At 37.3% G+C, this 18,874-nt stretch overlaps 1 protein-coding gene across 1 annotated transcript in view; it reads left to right on the forward strand.

The window, feature by feature from the left end:
• LOC124158201 overlaps nt 1–6,631 on the forward strand; it is a 517,531-nt gene extending 510,900 nt beyond the window's left edge. Inside the window, exon 4 of the mRNA XM_046533388.1 lies at nt 6,445–6,631. Coding sequence (XP_046389344.1) covers nt 6,445–6,631 — 187 coding nt within the window. The remainder of the gene's footprint in view (nt 1–6,444) is intronic.
• Nucleotides 6,632–18,874: the final 12,243 nt, after the last annotated feature.

Genomic DNA, 18,874 nt, shown 5'->3' on the forward strand with positions numbered 1-18,874 from the left:
ATTACTAAATTCCAATAGCACAATCATTCCCTTTCTTTTCCCCCCTTTTTTGCCCAGTAAAGAGCACGGCCTTGTGAAATTCATTTTATTTCAAATATTTCACTCAATTTCGCAATATACCTCGCTGCATTTTTCCATAAATTGCCCAATTAAGACTGATTTACCGTTGATGTAAGGCCAGGGAAATGAAATAAAATCTGAATGGAAATTAAGGAAAACTTGAGGAACGTGAAATATGAAAGGCTCGTATAAACCCTGAATGATCAACTCGATGTACCTCTATATTTTAAGATGGCTATGAAAGTTCTAAATGATTCATGAGTCGCAAGGAGAATGTGTAATAAGTTTACTGGGAGGGCGGATAGAATGAAGACTTTAAATAAAGAAAAATCTCATGTTCCATAAGCTGCTCAGTTATTCCCATTATGTCTATACTTCTTCGGTCCATTTCACTTCTTGCTCTGTCAATCCATACTGCGTGTTGTAATTATTATGTTGCATCTATTAACTTTGTCGGACCTAATTTCGGGAAATGTATAGTATTTTTATATTCTGGAGGGAACTTTACCCATTTTATGAATGCCATCAGCTGAAGCCACGTACTATAAATGGAAGAAATACATATAAGAGTAAATTTTGTCTCTTATTTGAGGAGCGTAGCTAATAATTCAAAGTCAGCTACTGCCAGGAATTAGTGTCGAAAAAATATTCTCAAGCCACCGATTTTGTATATATTCTTTTTAATTTAGCGATTCATCACGTGACTCAATTCTCTTCAATTCCTCACGTTACTTTGAACCTTCCTATATTCCCCTTAGTGCGCCGAGGTAATGCTTTATGCCTTTCCCGTTTTGTTTTTACATGCATTTTCTTCTGACCTCTTTTCTTTCATCCTATTTTTCTCCTCTAGGCATCTTTACACGTCCACAGAGAATAATATTTCAACTTTGACCGCTCATTCATTACAAGGGGCCATCTATCCTTTTTCACGCGCTCATTCTTTGAGTTAGATTTTCATTTTTTACACATTTTTTTTTCTCTTCCCACTGGTCTCTCTCCGCTATTGGATACATCCATTGAGACGTGTTATTTTGAGAGTCAGTCAATCCCGGGAGGACATGCCGATAATTTACCGTCGTCGTCTTCAACTCTCCTGTTGATTTCCCCTTTGGTTACTTTTCATCGCCTTTCAGTTGCCGGGAAATTAATTACGGATGCTTCGCAGCCGTGTTATGACGTTGTCGAAGTATTGATTGGTCCCAGTCAGGTTGTGAAAACCACGCGCTCGCAGCTAAGAGGAAGATATTTTACTAAGAGTCGTTCCGTTTAGGGTTGAGCTGACGAGAATATTTTCCTGTCGTGCTCGTGACGGATGTTTTTTTTCAGAAACAAGTGGTAATTAACAAACGCAACGCATTCTTTGGTCTTTGATGAACTTGGTAATTTTCTTCGATATTCTCTTGAGTCAAGGGAAGTAACGGTGAGAAGTGCATTTGGTTGAATTTTATTTTCTTTGAGGTTGAAGTTCGAGGTTTGACTGATGTATGCATGCTTAACTGAAGAAACGTTGTGACGTGACTGATACCTCCGTGACGATGCAAGAGTTCCTTTTAGCATTTACTTCGATAAACCTCTCGAGGTAATAACCTATGTATTTTAATGCAACTTGCGTACAAATATATATTATACGGTTATTTTATTTAAATGTCCATGGAGCATAAGGTTGGGCCTTCAATATTTGCATGTATCTCAAACGTTAAAATTTTACATCGACATATTCTCAGACGAAAAATTCCTGAATTAAGAGATACGAGCGTGATGCGTCCGCTCCCAGCGGGCTTCCCCCGCTCTTTTCAATGCAGGTCCACAGAGGGATAGGCGCGTTTATAATTTTAAAATGTAGTAAAAAAGGCAGGGTCTTATGTACAAATTTAATTGGAATGTTCATGTACAAATTCAGGTCAGAGGACCTCTTTAAACACAACATTGGAAGTAATTACACTATCCTCTTTTAATACTTGTATGTTTAAAGCGCGTTATATTGCAAAAAATATAATAATATGTATTTGAAACTAAATTGGTATCAATTAAATATCCTGAAATAAAGGTTTGCTCTGCACCATGGAGGAAGTGCGTGACGTCAAGATGGCGGATCACCTCATCCCCTAAGAGAAATATCAAGGGCCATTTTTTAAAACCAATTTTAGGAAACAATAGCAATATTTAGGAAGTAAAATATGCCATCGCATGTTCTCTGATAAATTCTGTGCATTTTGGTACCTCATTTGTAGAGTTTGGTTGTGTATAAGTTGAGAAAAAGGTATATATACAGTAGAAATATATAAGGAGATAGGCTTATATTGGCGAGGGTCCACATTACACATAATACAAATTTCAGGTTTGGTATGTTAAGTTACTTACGACTAATTAATCACTAAAATAGCAAAATATTACCGTTTTACCCATACTAATATAGAATTAAGGAATTAGAAAGGATTGTAGCGTCACATAAAATGCGATTCTTCAATCTAAGCCCACGTAAATGTCAAGTGAAGTAAATGTCAAGTGAACTCGCAAGCTAACAGTTCTAGTTAAAATGGAATGGACCTTAGATACATATTTTAGTTGTGAATTCAGCTATCGGGTGTTTACAGGAGCGGCAGGAAGTAGAATAATTATTCAAAGAAGAGACTTCAGAGAGGGAGAAATAAGAGAGGCCGCACCTGTGACAGAGTTTGAATTCCACGCCGTTAAACATTCATTTTCCGTCCCGCTCATGTCCCTTTTTATGATTTCCGGTACATGGATGTAATTATTAATGAATTTCAATACAACCTCGCACAAATAAGCTATTCGGAGAAGTAAAATAAGCAGGCGTAAGTGCTCCTTATACATTGCATTTTCCTCCGTATAAGAAAAAAATCCGTGTACTATTCTTTTCAAGGTGGAATCAGAGATGGTTCCATTTGGAGCTCACTCATTCAGGGTATTTCGAAGAAATCACACAATTTTCTGCGTTATTAAGTGCGATTCACTAAAGAAAAAGATGTATAACAGTGAACGCAAAGGTATCATTAAATTCCACTGTGATCATAAGCCCAATGTTGACAATAGTCGCCAGAAGGATTCGCGTCCTATCTGACATGGGTAAGTGCGGATTGATATATGCCTACAGCATTATCCTTTTCTCGAAGCACCCGAGTTGTGTCCTACCCTTCGAAATTTTTTAAATTTCCCAGTACTTGAACCAAGACCTTTCATTTTGGGAGCTAGTAACCGCGAGTACTCTAGTTATTCCCTTGGGTCATTTATTACTTAATTATTATTTCATTTAGATGGTATTTTGGCATGTGGTTTGGTTTTGTATTGGTGGTGGTTATGTTTCTAAAAAGCTCATATTCCTCAGGCGTGTCATTCATCAAGTGGTGGAGTGCATAGTCACAATGAGTCAGCAAGAAATGATAATGTATATTGATATTCATTAATTACCCATTATTTTATTTTCTCCTCTTATTATCAGTAAATTTTCGGTGAGTGTTAAGACTGAGTTAATGTTCATGGATTTTTTTATATATTTGCGCTCTCAATAAAAAGGAAATATTTTTAGACTCGTGCACATTTGGAATTTTTTTATGTTAAAGATATTTATCTGCTGCGTGTGCCTAGCGCATTCCTAGCGCATCATATTGCGAAACTCTTTCGGTGTTACTCTGTTTTGCAACCACCGTGATTTTCGTCAGACTTCCTATTAAAATTGGTATCTTCGATATCCATCTATTAGTTTTATATTCCCTTAGAGAAGAGGCGTTAATCATGTGTTTATACTGTATATAAACGGATAAACATATGGGTTTGGTACGTGTTTGGTTTGGTGGCATTGGTGGATTAGATTTATGAATTTTCCCGTCCTTCATTTCATTCAGATCGTCAGGGAGACCATAATCCTTTCAGATTGACACATTTTCTGGCAACACAATAAAGATAAAGCCAGAATTTTCAAAATAGAGTAATACTGTTTCCCTAAAAAAATGGACTTGAAATGGACATGAAAATATAGTCTCGGCGGGACTGGGGCAGATACATCTCTTATATCGTGCACCTTATTTTTTATAAATAGTATCATAGTTTAAATATATTTATCAAAGATTATTATCAAATCGCCATTCATAGACCGTGAACGTTGTTATTTATTAGTGCAAATATATCAACTGTGAAGATTTCCAACCAGTGGAGTAACTAGGAATTTCGTTTGGGGGGAAGGTCCAAAACAAGGGGGGGAAATGTTTGAAAAACAGGGCACGAAGTAGAGGATTTTAAACTAATTTTAACACATTTCATAATCTAAAAAACTTCATTTGTCTCAGAAATCTTTTGTAAATTCATATTATTCAATATGCTGTTTTCATTTATGAAAGAAAGGATATTAAGTTTTTATATTTCGGGGGGGGTGGGGGGGGGGTCCGGACCCCCTGTAATCCCCCCCCCCCGATACGCCACTGATTCCAACAGAAAATCTGGTTTTCAGGGGATTTGCATGTAGAATATATTGAAAGCATTATTCTGAATAAATGCAGATAAAAACAAATGGCATTATACAAATTTGTGTACCTCAAACAATGTAAAATGTTTGTATGTGTATATTTTCATTACCTTTAATATTTAATCGAAAAAAATATGCATATTTTAAAACAAAGACATATAAAAATTTTCCACCATAAGAAATTTGTTTTTCACCTATTCGCATCGGATATTTCAATTTTTAGTCGAGAGCACGTGACCCGAGGAGCCCATAAATTAAAATATTTTAAAATGCATGGAAAACACCAGGAGTTGCTCTTGGTGGGGAATTATTGCGTACGCACAGTATTTCCTTGATTTGTGACCCTTGGAAATGGGATATCTCCTTGTTTTCCATCCCGCTCGCAGAAATTGTGAGAGTAGTGTAAATAAAGAGGAAAGTGTTTGACCTCTGCGTTCTTTGCTTGTCGTAATTTTTCTGCTAGCCTCAATGGAATAGGTAGACTCCTGGAAAAAGAGGGAAACCTCTTGAGGCAGAAGTTAATTTATGCTTTTGTTCGGCGACTATTAAATTTCCAGCATATTTATAGCCTGAATATTCATGCATGCACGCTGTTCCTATGATGTTTATTCATGAGTTATCATCATTTATATGGTAAAATATGTTTCAATGCTTATGTTGACGGTCTTTTATTTACCAATTCCTTACTTTCCAATACGACGACGGTATTGCGATACAGGTCTCTGCTATAATTTCTATCAATAAAAGAATTTTGACTTAAAATATTTTTGAGCATTTTTATCCCGAGTGTCTTAAAACACAGTGTAACATGCTTGCATTTTCATTCATGACATGTTTACGAACGTATAATCACAATTTTTTCCTGCGTATTGATTATTTACTTTCATTTATGTTCTCATTTAGCACTTATATTAAATCTCTTCGCCAAAAATCCTCAGGTCCGCTGAAAATGAAAATAAATTATATCAATGAAAATTTTTCTCATTCATGAAGAACTTATCGAATATTTAAAGTAGCAGGTGTAATCCAGCAATGAAATATTTCACCCTCATTGTAAGTCATGAATGTTGCCTTTTAAGTCATTGAAGGATGGATCATTTTTAAATAGGATCTCTTGAATAATATACGCAGGAATAATTATTCACATAAAATTTTCAGCTTGGAATGCTTGAATAGAAAAAAAGCATAATACCACTATCAAATGACGTTTTTTCGCTCTGGTCGTGAAATAGCTACTAGTTAATTCAAACTTTGATGCATGTATTTTTAATAGTCCTTCACAAAATATCTGGCCGTAAACTATCGTTTTGACGAAGGGTCAAATGAAATACTAAATGTAATGTACGAATATTAAATTACGCATATTAAGATTTGTTTTAAGTTTTTGTAGGGTGAAAAGGGGAATTTATAACAAGAGTTGCAATTTTACTCTCGCCTTCAGTGCATTACTCTACCGGAAAAAGGTGATTAGCGTAAACTGCCAAACAATTAGGCTATCATTTTGAGAATTGACTCATTAGATATAAGCCACAGTTAAGTCATAGTTTCTTTCGTACATTACCTTTTATCAGTAAAGTTTATAAATATACTAATTACAATAACGTACGTCTTTGGATGCAAGTTGCAGCAATATCAAAGCGTTCATTGTTGGACTTAGCGAAAAATTATTTATATGTATCGATGTTAGCCGCATATTTTTTCTCAATTTTTCTTTTGATTTTTCAATGAGTAGTTCTTTTTTAAACTTTTATTTTTAAACCGTATATTTTTTGTAAAACTTCACATTTTATCGCATTATTTATTATTAAGAAAAAATTTTATGTTTCAATTTTTGTGCTGATTGCAGCAATTTAATGTAAAATACAAGATTTGTGACCGTATTTCCATCTATTTTCCACTTTCAGGATGACTTCGCCCTACGCATTGGCATCCGGTGTCGTCATGGACCCGACATTGGCTCCGAACTGCGTGCAGCCCAACGGCTCCCACCGAATGGGCAGCGCTCCACAGCCACGATACAACATCGACGACTCGGTCAAGACGTGGATCAACCCGCGGCTACTTTCCATGGTGAGTTACCCACTTGAATAACTGACCTTTAAATCTGGGGTTGCGTATTTCAATTACATCAACACGGTTTGTTTTTCATTGATATCTACAGGCATGTAGCAACTTTTGAAATTCTCGCGTGCTCTTTAAATGAGTAAGTTTGCCATAATTCGTTGTCTCCGGCGTGACTTGGAATCGACGTAACATAGCGACATGTAAAAAACTTAATAAATATAATAACGTACCACTTACTTTCGACGTGGCGCGCCATCATCTGGTGATCACATAAAATAATGACGTGCCACTTCGAAACCTAAGTTGTACAGTATTAAATCTACGTGGAATGGTAAAGTTTACTCGAACTTGTATCTTTTTTAACATTATTTTCTATGATTTCCGAGTGAAAATTGCTCTATTAGCACTATTTATTTTACTTGGCTTCGAATAGGCCGCAAAACTGAACGACTTGCCTGAATCAATCAAGGTTTTCCTGTGAAAAGATTTTTCAGCCTTGTGATTCAACTTCCATACCCCAGGTCCAATATCACTTAAACATTTCTCAAAGATTCACCTTCGCTTGTATCTATTTCTCTCTTGTCATGAGAGGCCAAAGAGCTGGGTAAATTTCAGTGCGTCCTCCATTCACTAATATTTTTAACGTCTGTACATCATGTGGGGATGAGGCCGGCGAATTTGAAAGAGTTTTTCTCAGGCAATCACCATAAATATCCAGCTAACCCATTGCTCAAACGTAATCCCTTAGAAAGACGTAGAAGGAAACTTGTCTAGTTCAATAGCAGAGCGATTACCGAAAGGACTACACTGACGAAGAGATATATATTGGTTTGGTTTCACCCTTTAGTGCTCCTGCGGGAACGGATTTCAAGAAGACTGCACCAAGAAATGCATCACCCAGCTGCTACCACCGCAGACTCCTTGCTCTTTTTCGGGCTTTTCCTGAAGGCGCGATGGAGGTCGCTGTAAATCAGCTGAGGCGCTCTCTCTCAAAAGGAGATTTTCCGGCGACCTCTTGCAGCGGCTTGTTCCTTAACGACCGCGGTTAAATTAGATTCTGCGCCGCGGATGTGATATGGGCCCCGCGGAGTAGCTTACCTCCCAACGGGTGGCTTTAGGCATCGCAATGCGCACCAACCAAATTGCATTGTGGGTTGGTTTTACAACCGTCTCGCTGAAAAACTTAACCTCCGAGCCAACTGGAGAGACGTTCAAGGGTGTTTATAGTCGTACAATCTTTGAGTTGCATCTCGAGAAAAAAAATCATCCGTTCATTATTTATTTTATCGCTACGCCTCTGATCAAATTCACACTTTAGCAAGTCGAAATATTTATATGGCTACCGTATTTATTTATGGCGGGTACCAAATCTATAAGAACCATAATTAATTTGGTTTAATATCGATCTCTAACTATCAATTGCCTTTACAACTCGATATGAATAAATTGGACATACACTTATGAAAACAGCAGTATTAGTGAAATGTGTCGTTTCATCTTAACCAATATATGTTAGATTCAGACTTAATAAATATGTTCTTGATTCAGGGAAAAAGAACATTTTTTAAACTATCCCGATGTAATCGTTTCCAAAATTTCTTCTTGAAATTCGAAAGGAAATGATTTGAAAATGAACTTGTCTGTAAATACCTTTGTACATTAATAGATTCGACAAATACTTGATCTTCTTCTTATACCTATTACATACTTTTTAAATTATAAATCCTTGTAATCCTAAATTGTGTATCAGTGTTCTAGAATGAAGAAAATATTATTTTTAACCTTTTAGCTACAATTATGTTCCAAATTTAACTTTGAATTTTTTCACCAGAGTAAATTCCTTAGGTATGTGACCAGATTTCCTTAGGAATTCTTCCCATTTGCTAAACCACCATTGTAGAAATTCATGATATAGGTTTTTAAGGTCACGCCGGGTGGAGGCGTAAGTTCACCGGAACTTTACTGTAGACTCTTCCTCCGTACGAGTTCCATACCACCTCAGTACCAATTCAAGAAGTTAAGTCTTCTTTCGAAGTGTCTCTTGCTTAAAGTTTTAGGCCACCTTTTGGGTTACTTTTTTTTTTGGACCAAAAAACCCTGTTCCCATTTTCTCCCCCGCTAGTCTAATACTTACCTACTTAACAAGTCTTGCTGCCTTCCGAGGATATAGGTACGTCGAATAGGTGCTTTCGACTGTAGTTATGTCACTAGACTTGTGCACGTGGCTCTGGAATACTTTATTTTGCACGCCTCGAAAGTGGATTACTGCTCTGGCGATTGACACAAAAAAGTTAACCTCGAGACAATGATTGGCATGTTTCATGTAATATGGCGTAGTGATGCTCCATAATAGAAAAAGGAAAGTGTGAGAAGTGGCTGAGCGTAAAAATGTTGAGGGAATTTTGATTGGAGTCAAAGCTTAACACAGATCGCGAGTATTTTAGTATTTTCTGCACAAAAGACGACTCTTGATACGATGAATCTTTCCTTATAAATGCATCGATCATGTCAGTTTATTAAATGCCCTCAGTGCTGAAATTCGGCATATAAGGACGGTGAACGGCGCATAGTTAGCTGCACCTATATCTCTCGTGGTATTCACCCTCATATTGTGAGTAATCTGTGTTTTGAGTTAATATTTTTGAGATTTATTCACTGAGTTTGAATGCTCTTCAAGTGTGTCACTTTATGCATCTTAAAAGTGTTGGAGTAAATATGTTGTCATTTCAATGCATTTAAATTTTGTGTCCTGACGGATGCATTACCACGTACTTTTTCATTTAGATGTAAAAAAACCTATTTTGATTTTACTTTAAAAAAATGAACTTTTTAAATTCTTATCGCATCTTGAAAAAAATCCCAGCGTCAAATCCAAAACTGGAAAAGATTGATGTAACCAATTGGTTTTGTTATTTCTTCGGCAACATTCGATAGCCAATACTGCGTAAAATTAGTTTCTGGCGAAAAATGTACGGAGAGGATATCGTTAAATATATCGCCGGTAAATACTCCATAATGACGAGACTGTTAATGTTGAATAACCCTTGCTGGTGTTCGCAGGCATAATACCCAACGCCGTGGTTCCCCACGGGTCTTGCACGTTAGAGAAAAGATGCATGCCTCAAGGGTTTCTCTCTTGACGTGTTACGATGCGGCGTCACGTCGTTGTGAGGCCCACTTCCTTAGTCGGAGAATGTAGGTACACACTGGCGTACATGCATAAATGTGAGGCTTTGAGTATGAGAGGTGCCAAAATGACGAATAACCGTCTCGGAGGGGAGTCGGAGCGGTCATCCGAGCCGAGACGATCATCTCGGAGATGGATAATCCCTTCGCGGCGGACGAGGTGACGATTGCCGGGCGCCTTCATCCTCCCCGCCCCGTCTTCTTCTTCCCTTTCATTCCCCTTGCAGCTTACCCGGTCTTACCTTGACTCGACATTGCTTTACGCTATAGTAAATATAAGGAAGGGCATCTCTTCTCCTCCCAAAATCAAATAAGAAAGAAATATCGTCCAGTAACGGATACAGAAAAAACTCAAGGGGTGGCCCAAAAGATATTTTGAGCTACCGATACTACCATAATGAAAAATAACCAAGTAACTTGCAAATTTTAAGATTATACGCATATACAAAACAATGCTATCTAATTCTAAATGCGATGGTGGGTGGCGTAACAATATGGAACTCCTTCATGATGTACAAAGGGTAAGAAAAGAAGACTTTGCTGTTCCACAAAATAAAACATATATTTTTGACAAAATAAAATATATATTTTTTAGATCATCATCAGCCCAGATGGTGATACGCCTTATCGAAACCGGTCGCAAATATATACTTTATTTTGTGGAACAGCAAAATCTTTTTTTCTTACCCTTTGCCTATCTAATGATATAAAACAGTTACAATTGTGGTCCTGCAATGTTCGGCAATGCGGTCAGCGCCGCAGGGTGGGGCGCGCCCCCTGCGCCCCCCATACGTATCCGCAGCCTATATCGTCAAGTAACATAACTAATCCGAATTATTTTTTATGATATTTGTGAGAGGGAATGACCGCGGAATAGAGTGAGGCTGGTCAAGAATCTGAGTTTTTCCCGCTGAATGACTTGAATGAATTCTTCTCGGGTTACCAACCGCGTTGAGGTCTACTTTTGTTGGCCGATGTTTTGTTCGAAGACTTTCCCAACATCTTTAGGGCTGATCGATAATGCCCTCCCTTACGTTTACCGACATCGCCATCATCAGCACTGAAGTTATTGGGAAAGTCTCCCTGAAAAACGTTGGCCATAACCCGAGAAGATATCATTCAAGTGATACTGGTCGTTTATCCCATTTATGTTGACCATATAATATCAAGGAGTGCTACCATATTAAATCACCTCACCTAACCTCATATCAGTCTTGCGCTCCAAAATATTATCCATATTCGGCCCAGGCTTTACGGATCCGTCCAGTCGTAGAGCGCTGCGATTCTAATCCAGTGATACTTCGTTCAGTTATGAGTTTTTATTTAAATTGTCCATAAAACTGGGATTGGCGTCCCTCGCTTGGTAGGCCTAAGAGTCTAAGGCCGCGTGTATCAGTCATTTATTCAATTACACTATTTACGCTTACTTACTCATATCCTATAAAATAATGGGTGAGTGAAAGTATTCGTTTCGTTCCCATATATCTCCCTCCAATGATCCATTGACTCGGATAAATGATCTCACATTGACCCACTAGGTCTTTTTTCTCTACGTTATGAATACTTGCTACGGTGATGAAATTATGAATGATGAATATATGTACTTATGTCCCATTCACTCTTCATGCTTGGGGCGCTTTTCAGACTTAATGGTGGTGTAAGATTTTACACTTTCTCGGCGAACAGAATATTTAAACTTTTCTCGGGATTCCACGCAGGTAAGAAAACATCTAAAAAAAGTATAATATTAAAAAATCGATAGTTATTAATCGAAAAATAAATCGTTAATCGACAATAGTAAAATTTAGAAAATCTTACCCTCGCGAAATCCAGAGAAAAGTTTAAATATTCATGGTGGTGGCTTTCAAAAAACTGCTCGATAGCATTCGAAACACATCCAGAAAGGCCAACGAATGTTCAAATATTTACTTTCAACTATAGGTTTCTAGACGCAAGAATAGGGGAAAAAGATGGATGAAAGAATATAACACATTAAAAAAAAACCAAATAAAATAGAATAAAAAAATTCACGCATAGAATATAAAAAACATATGTTCCCCCTATTTATTCTGGCGACCACTTCTAAATTCATTTCTTCACAGGTTAGGTAACTAGGTTACAATAATAAGTTAAATAGATAATATTTTTCGCCTGATAGAGATAATTATTCATCGAAACCTGGTCACTCTGTGTACAAAAAGAAGTTAGCCACACAGTTAAAAAATATGTTTTTCTGTCAGAAATAATGTCCAACATTTTGACAAGAATGGTTCCCTATTTTCTCAACTCACCCCAACACAGAACAACCGCTTATCAAAAATCTTTCTTTGTTGAAGAGGCACGATTATGGAACAGTGTTCCAAAGGATTCAAAGATTTTGTCTCTTTTCCTGTTTTCAAACAAAGATTTTTTCGATACCTAAAAGCCCTTGAAAGTGTATAACCTCTTTTGTTATTTCTTATGTTTTATATTTTCATTTTATTTTCATTGTAATATATCCGCCCATTATTAATTACTTATTTTTTGTATTATATACTACATGGTATAACCCCAATATGTTCGAAATGGGCAATTTCTTAGAGCATTAAACATTATTATTATTAATATTATAATTGTAAACTTTCTTTGGTATTGAAATTTGCTTTGAGGTATCACCTTCATAATCATAACATATAAATACTCTAACCCTAAATTATTGTAACAAATTGAGAAAATTGATATGAAATACGTTATATGGAATTGTTCAGTTTGTTTGTAGTTGCTTCATTGCAATATTATGCTCATATATTTTTAAAAGATTAAAAAAATCAATTTCTATGAATTCGATTACAATTTAATTACATTCAGTTCTGTTATTGCAGTTTTTGTGTTTGCATATACTTACAAATAATAAGTATTAAATGAGTATTATTATTATTATTATCATTACTATAAAGAAAATAATTAGTGAATTTGGAAAATGCAATGACTTTGGCCACTTTAGCATGCGCCATTTAGTGCCGCTGCTTCTTATCCATCTGTCTTTCGAGAGAAAGCGTTTTCTTAGGTCGTTCACAGCATTTTCATGTCTCCGCCTATACAACGCTATGCCCGCTCACACTCTCCGAAAATGAATGTTATATTGTTCGCTCTCTCAGTCATGTCCTTAATGTCCTTTGGCGTCGGCTTTGCATATCGCATCAAATAAACCTTTCCGCATTCTCGTGTCCGTTTGCCCGCTTTATTCTGTAACATGAGAACCCTCACGGGGCGGAGTTATGTCGTAATGGACCCCATGGGCGCATACCCTCAGACGACTCTCGCTCTTTTCGCATGCCTCGACGTGAAAGATGCACTCGCCTCTTTTCAAGCAATGTGCAATAGGTCTGAAAAGCAAAGGAGACTCCAGATTGACGTTCATAACCGTAAAATATGGTGTATTTGGATATTTAAAAACTATTTTCCATCTTAGGGGGACTCTTATTTAAGCTTTTCAACCCTTTCCGATAATATGGCATTTTTTCGGTTCGAAATCAATAATTTTATTTTCCTAATTCCTATCGAATGGTAAATGACCGGTATCATTATCATTATCCAAAAATCCTAAGATTGGTTTGACGCAGCTCTACATTCCTCTCTTCTATCCGCTAGCCTTTACATAGCGACGCGTCGCGACGTAGTTCTCCTATATGATTATGGTATGGTTTTGTTGTAATCTTGGACATAAATAAACGCTTAGTGTGGTATGTACAAACTGAATTTTCATTTTATTTTCGGCTCTAGTCAGACTACTTTTCATGTGTCTAGTGTGTTGTTTCAGCTTTAACAATTAACTCCAGCTGTTTTATCAGCCTCTCTTTGAATCGGTTGTCACTTTAGGTTTAAACCGGCCTCACAAGACACTGTATCCTGGAGTCACTAATAGATAGCTGTACCATAAAATTGGTGACTTTCGGCGATACCTAGTGGAATTTACTGAGAATTTTGAATGAATAACTGAAACTGTTTTTTCCATAGGATTTTTTTCATTGTATCACGACCATGGTTTCGTTATCTTCTGGTAGATGTAGTAGCACCACTTTCTGGTTTAAGTCATGATATTACAACATATACAAGAAAAAACCATGCTCAAATCCATGGACGTGATTCAAATAATAAAATCTGTGGAAAACAAAGTTTAAGATATCCATTCATAATAGCTCTACTATATCACATTAATTTCTCAACCCCTTTGGAATTTGTAATCAATCATTTTTTTGTTCAGTTGAAGTTGCATTTTCCCTGGGGTAGAAGGTACCTGTTTCCCTTCCCTGTTTCTGCTTGGCCTAGCTTCAGTTCATCCTCCTGAGAGAGAGATACTTTAGTGGACGAAAGCGCGCGCACACAACGGTGAACTTAATGGGAGTTATTGCCTTGGCCGCTTTACTTGGTACTTCGCTTGGGCAAGTTAAAAGAACGGGGTAATGGGATAGGTTCCAATTTCGAGGTTGTTATTTGCAAGTTATGCGTGCGGCGTGTAAGTCACCACTAAGCCCACCTTTTCGGTTGTTTGGTCTGTGCCCTTCTGTGCTCATGACTTCGCTTATTACTGTTTCATGCGCTCGTAGCTTGGAAACCTTGCCAAGGGAAACTTTGAATCCGGTATTTTCCGTGATCCTTTTGCTTTGGTAATGGGATTTTGATGCTTGCGGTTCGAGCTAGCTCCAGTTTTAGAAATATGCGCCCCCTAAGGGGAGTTCTGTGAAGTTTCCTCCTATCTCCGGAAATGTTTTCTTCATCCTTTGCTTTGGGTGGAATGGTCTAAAAAGTGGCGCGTTGTCGTAATATGGCTGTACTTTCATTTTTTAAGATAATGAGGAGAACTGAACGTCGAGCCTTGAACATGGAATTGTGCATGAAATAAAAATTAGAACAAATCATTTAAGAATTGTTGGAAATACAAGTGAATAAGGCTCCTTTTACTTTTGTATAATTAAGAACGAGCATTGATGCATTCGTACATAATTTGGGATAGATGTACATTGCCAATTTTCATTGAGAAACATCACCTTAATTTGATTTATGTCAACAATTATGCAGCCTTAAAACTAGAAGAATTTGCAATTTGACGTTAAAAGTTTTAGTTAAAATATTATTTGAAATTGATTGCCTCGCATGAAATTCTCTCAAGTTTATCTTACTTTTTGTATTTAAATTTTTGCTCAACTTTGAATGCCTATTGATATAGTTGAATCTTTACTTGATTTATTTTAATATCGATTTGCCGATCCTCTTTCAAAGGGTTTCTGTAATTTATCTACTAAGTCAAACGTCATCCCGTCGACGTAAATATTCACCCTACTATATCTTCCTGATTTTAAGTGATAGTTATTTAGATGTGAGATTTTAAAGTGGAAAATGTTATTCCATTTCTTGGAACACTGGAAACCTTAAGCTAATTTTTTTATGGCAGTTGACTCATGGGACCTCTGAGGTTTTCTTTTATCTTCCATATTCGTTTGCTCCCAATGATGATGAATTCATCTCTCTCTCTCTCTAAAGCCGCGACTATGCTTTATCTTGAATGTTTATTTGCTGTGGACGGTGAAACCATCTTGTCCTCCTTTCTCTCCTTTATTTTTCTGTTATGTTTGTGCATGTATGCATTCGTGTATTTAAATGTCCTTTTAACTGTGTCTGTATACATCATCTTCTCGGCGATTCCAAATGACTCCATCATTAGGATTTCATGCATCTCGTTCCATCTTGTCTTCATCTTTTCTGCTCGGCAGAATAGTCCGCGAGGTTTGAATAATGTACTCAACGCGGGCACGTCGCGGCGTTTGTTTTTTCCTCCTTTTTCCCTCTCGTTATTTCCGTAGTCACCAGGAGGCGATGACGATGAATAGGTGTGTTTTTCGCTGTGGTCTGCTTCCTTTCCCTATTTCAGAGCACCATACCCACTTTCAACCACCCCTCCCCCTCTTGTGTCCAGGAATATCGCCGATTCCCACTGCGCCTCGCGATTTTCAGATTATTTCTCGCGGTCCCCTTCCCCCAACCTCTGAGCGTTTTCTCCGTCCGTTTCCATAGCTTCGCCCGTCCAGCTCGCGAGTATGTTTGCTTCGTCCCATACCGCGAAGAGCAGAGTGGTGGACTATCGCGAAAGAGAATTGTAAACGATGTGCGAAACAAACAGAAGAGATGGGATAGTGCAGTCAGGCGCATTCGTCGTGTCCCGAGAACGAGAGATAATACTTTTCTCTCTCCATTGTGTTTGTGGCAGTTTGATTATTTTTTTAAGTCATGTCCCTTTGTGGGAGCTTTGTTTGTTTTAAAGGCGCTTGGAGTGAATGTTTAGAAAAAATCTAACTTACATCTTATTCCCCCTCATGGCATAAAATTTATTTCTGGTTGAAGAAAATATCGCGTAATCTCGAGTGAAAACTTTACACGTATTCACCCACAAAAGCGCATCGAGGTCGAAAATAAGATTTTAAAAATAATTTTGTTTACTATGACTCCAAACTAGTATCCCATGAAATTTGGCAATTCTATCATTAACTCTTTTAATTTCTCCTGGTGAACTAAATTGATGAATTCTGCTCGGGTTTTCAACCAGGTTAACTGAGTCGCATAGGCCGAAGTTTCGGAAGACGACTTGTCTCCCATTTTAAAGGCGTGTTACTCAATGAAAGCCGAATTTTACAATAATTGAATTAAATTCATCACCATCATAACTGATTCGATAAGAACTCATTTGAATTCCTGGATTTTCACTTTCGGGCCACTGTACAGGCCACTAAGCTCTAAAGAATCGTTAATTTTTCTATTATCTCAATTGAAATGAACTCCGAAGGCATTTACACGGTACAAAACATTGATATATGGCTAGATTTCTGATCCCGAAGACTCATTTAATTGGTAAATAATATATGTAATCTCTTGTTTGAACATTTTAAAGATGCTCTTCCGTATCTAATCACAAATTTTACCTGAAATCTTGAGTTATCCTTAACTCAAGTTCTCGTACATTATATACGTTATGACTTTGAACACTCCAAGTATCATAAAGAGACTCAATCTTTGGTAAAATCTATAGTTTTTGAAGCCTAAAATGTTTCGTCAATCACCTGAGTGTGCAAAATGATTCGATTAAATATATGATTTAGTTAGAGCGTAGCGCTCATTAGAATAATAGCTATTATGGAACATTATCTCTCTGACGTAAAGGAGTCGTAGACAGCTACGAGACTTAAGAAAGGGTAAAGAAAATCTTTTACCATCGGAAGTTATTAATGAGGCAAAAGTTCAAGCCTAAATGGCTCAAATGATTTACACAAACCACATTCGGGGTACAAAATACTGCAGGAATTAACTTCTCAAATTAATGGAGTCGAGAATTCACACAGGAACTACTGAAAAAAACGGCAGAAATTAAGGCTTTCCTTCCGACTACGAATAAAATCCGCGACCCACTCAAGAGGTTAACCGGATCCATTACCAGCATAAATATTCAATATCGCGCGCTCATAAAAACTAGGTGCCCAGAGGAGTCAAAAAACTTTTTTATCACTAGCGCGGGAGAGCCTTGCCGAAAAAATGAACCTTTGTCGCAAAAGGACGGAAAGGACGACCGTGGCTTCTCGCTAATTCTGCCGCCCTCCGAAATAAAAAGGGGATGAAAGAATTTTTGGTACAAATCTGGTCCTCCTTCCTCAATTTTTCATTCACCGTCCGGAGGAAGCCTCCGCAGGATTTTTACACGACCAGTAGAGTCCGCGGAGATTCACACAAAGAAGACCGGTGAGAGAATAGACACGGAATATAAACAGGTACGGTGATGGTTAAAATATTTTTTTTAATCCGGTCATTTCCGAGGCGAATATTAAAAAAATAAAAAAAAACAGGCAGTCCGGAGCCTTTTCTCTTTTTCATCGCACTCGGCTTCGAGGGTAATCCTTGTTTACTCCGGTATTATACTCCCCCTGCTTTGACCTGTTGTATGCTCTTATTCTTCTATCTTTACGCGCCTTCGTCACCATCATAAAGCTCTTTTAAGATCCAATAAAACGTCGCAGGAATAAAACTTTTTGTGGACGCTGTAGACTTCTGTAGACTGACTTTTGTTAAATAGTTGTTTCCTTGATTCCTTTTCCAGAGAATTCCTTTTATTTTTGGTCCCATTCCATCGATGGTTTTTCTAGCACCTTCAATTTTCCCCTACTCTCTCGCTTTGATGAAAAAAGTTTAAAGAATGCACAAGTGTTGCTCTTTCAACGGGAATAATGCATATAATATTGCATACGTAAATGCCGGTGTTATTAACTGTAAGACGTCACTACATTGAACAGTGGCGTAAATAGGAATATGCTTTGTGGTGGATGGGATGGCCTGGGGTGGCAACTCTCCCCCAGTTAACCCCAGGGGGTCCAGGAAAATTTTGAAAAATTTATGCCTGGAAATAAATTTTACATCATTTTGGCTCCAAATATTTAACTTTAAGCAAATGCAATTATTACATGTCAAAACTAGACAATAGTTTTAAATATTTTTTTATTTTCCTGAGGCTTTGGGGGGGGGGGATCTATTTCCTCATCCTCTATAGTTACGCCTCTGACATCGAACATCACATAAATCATAATGGGACAAAAGGAAAACATAATAGTAAGGTGACACTCGGCATCGGCGTGATCCTGCTCTGAAAGAGTAATTAATAAAATAACTACAGCTTAGTCATCCGTACTACGGTCGAATTTAAGATTTTTCTAATAGTTTTGTTTATAATAGAATTAGAGCTCGAATTTTCTCCAAAAAATATGCACTACCTCAAATATATGAACCCAAAGCCTGTGTGAAATTATGAATTTTTAATTACAACAACCCCAAATATACCAAAATAACCAAAATGAATCTCGATTGCAAATTATTTCATAAGCTTTCTATTTTATTTTGATGTGTGGCACCGTTTTTATGGTAGCGTAGCGTTACTAGCAGTACTCAGTGCCGGGACAAAAGATAAGAGAATAGTTTCCCTTCTAAGATTATAAGTCACGAAAAGAAGATCAAAGTCATTCTCTGGCGTATGCTTTCTGAGAAGTGGATTTTTCGCATTTCGATATCTGG

Source organism: Ischnura elegans, chromosome 4, assembly GCF_921293095.1.
Source record: "Ischnura elegans chromosome 4, ioIscEleg1.1, whole genome shotgun sequence".
NCBI lineage: Eukaryota > Metazoa > Arthropoda > Insecta > Odonata > Coenagrionidae > Ischnura > Ischnura elegans.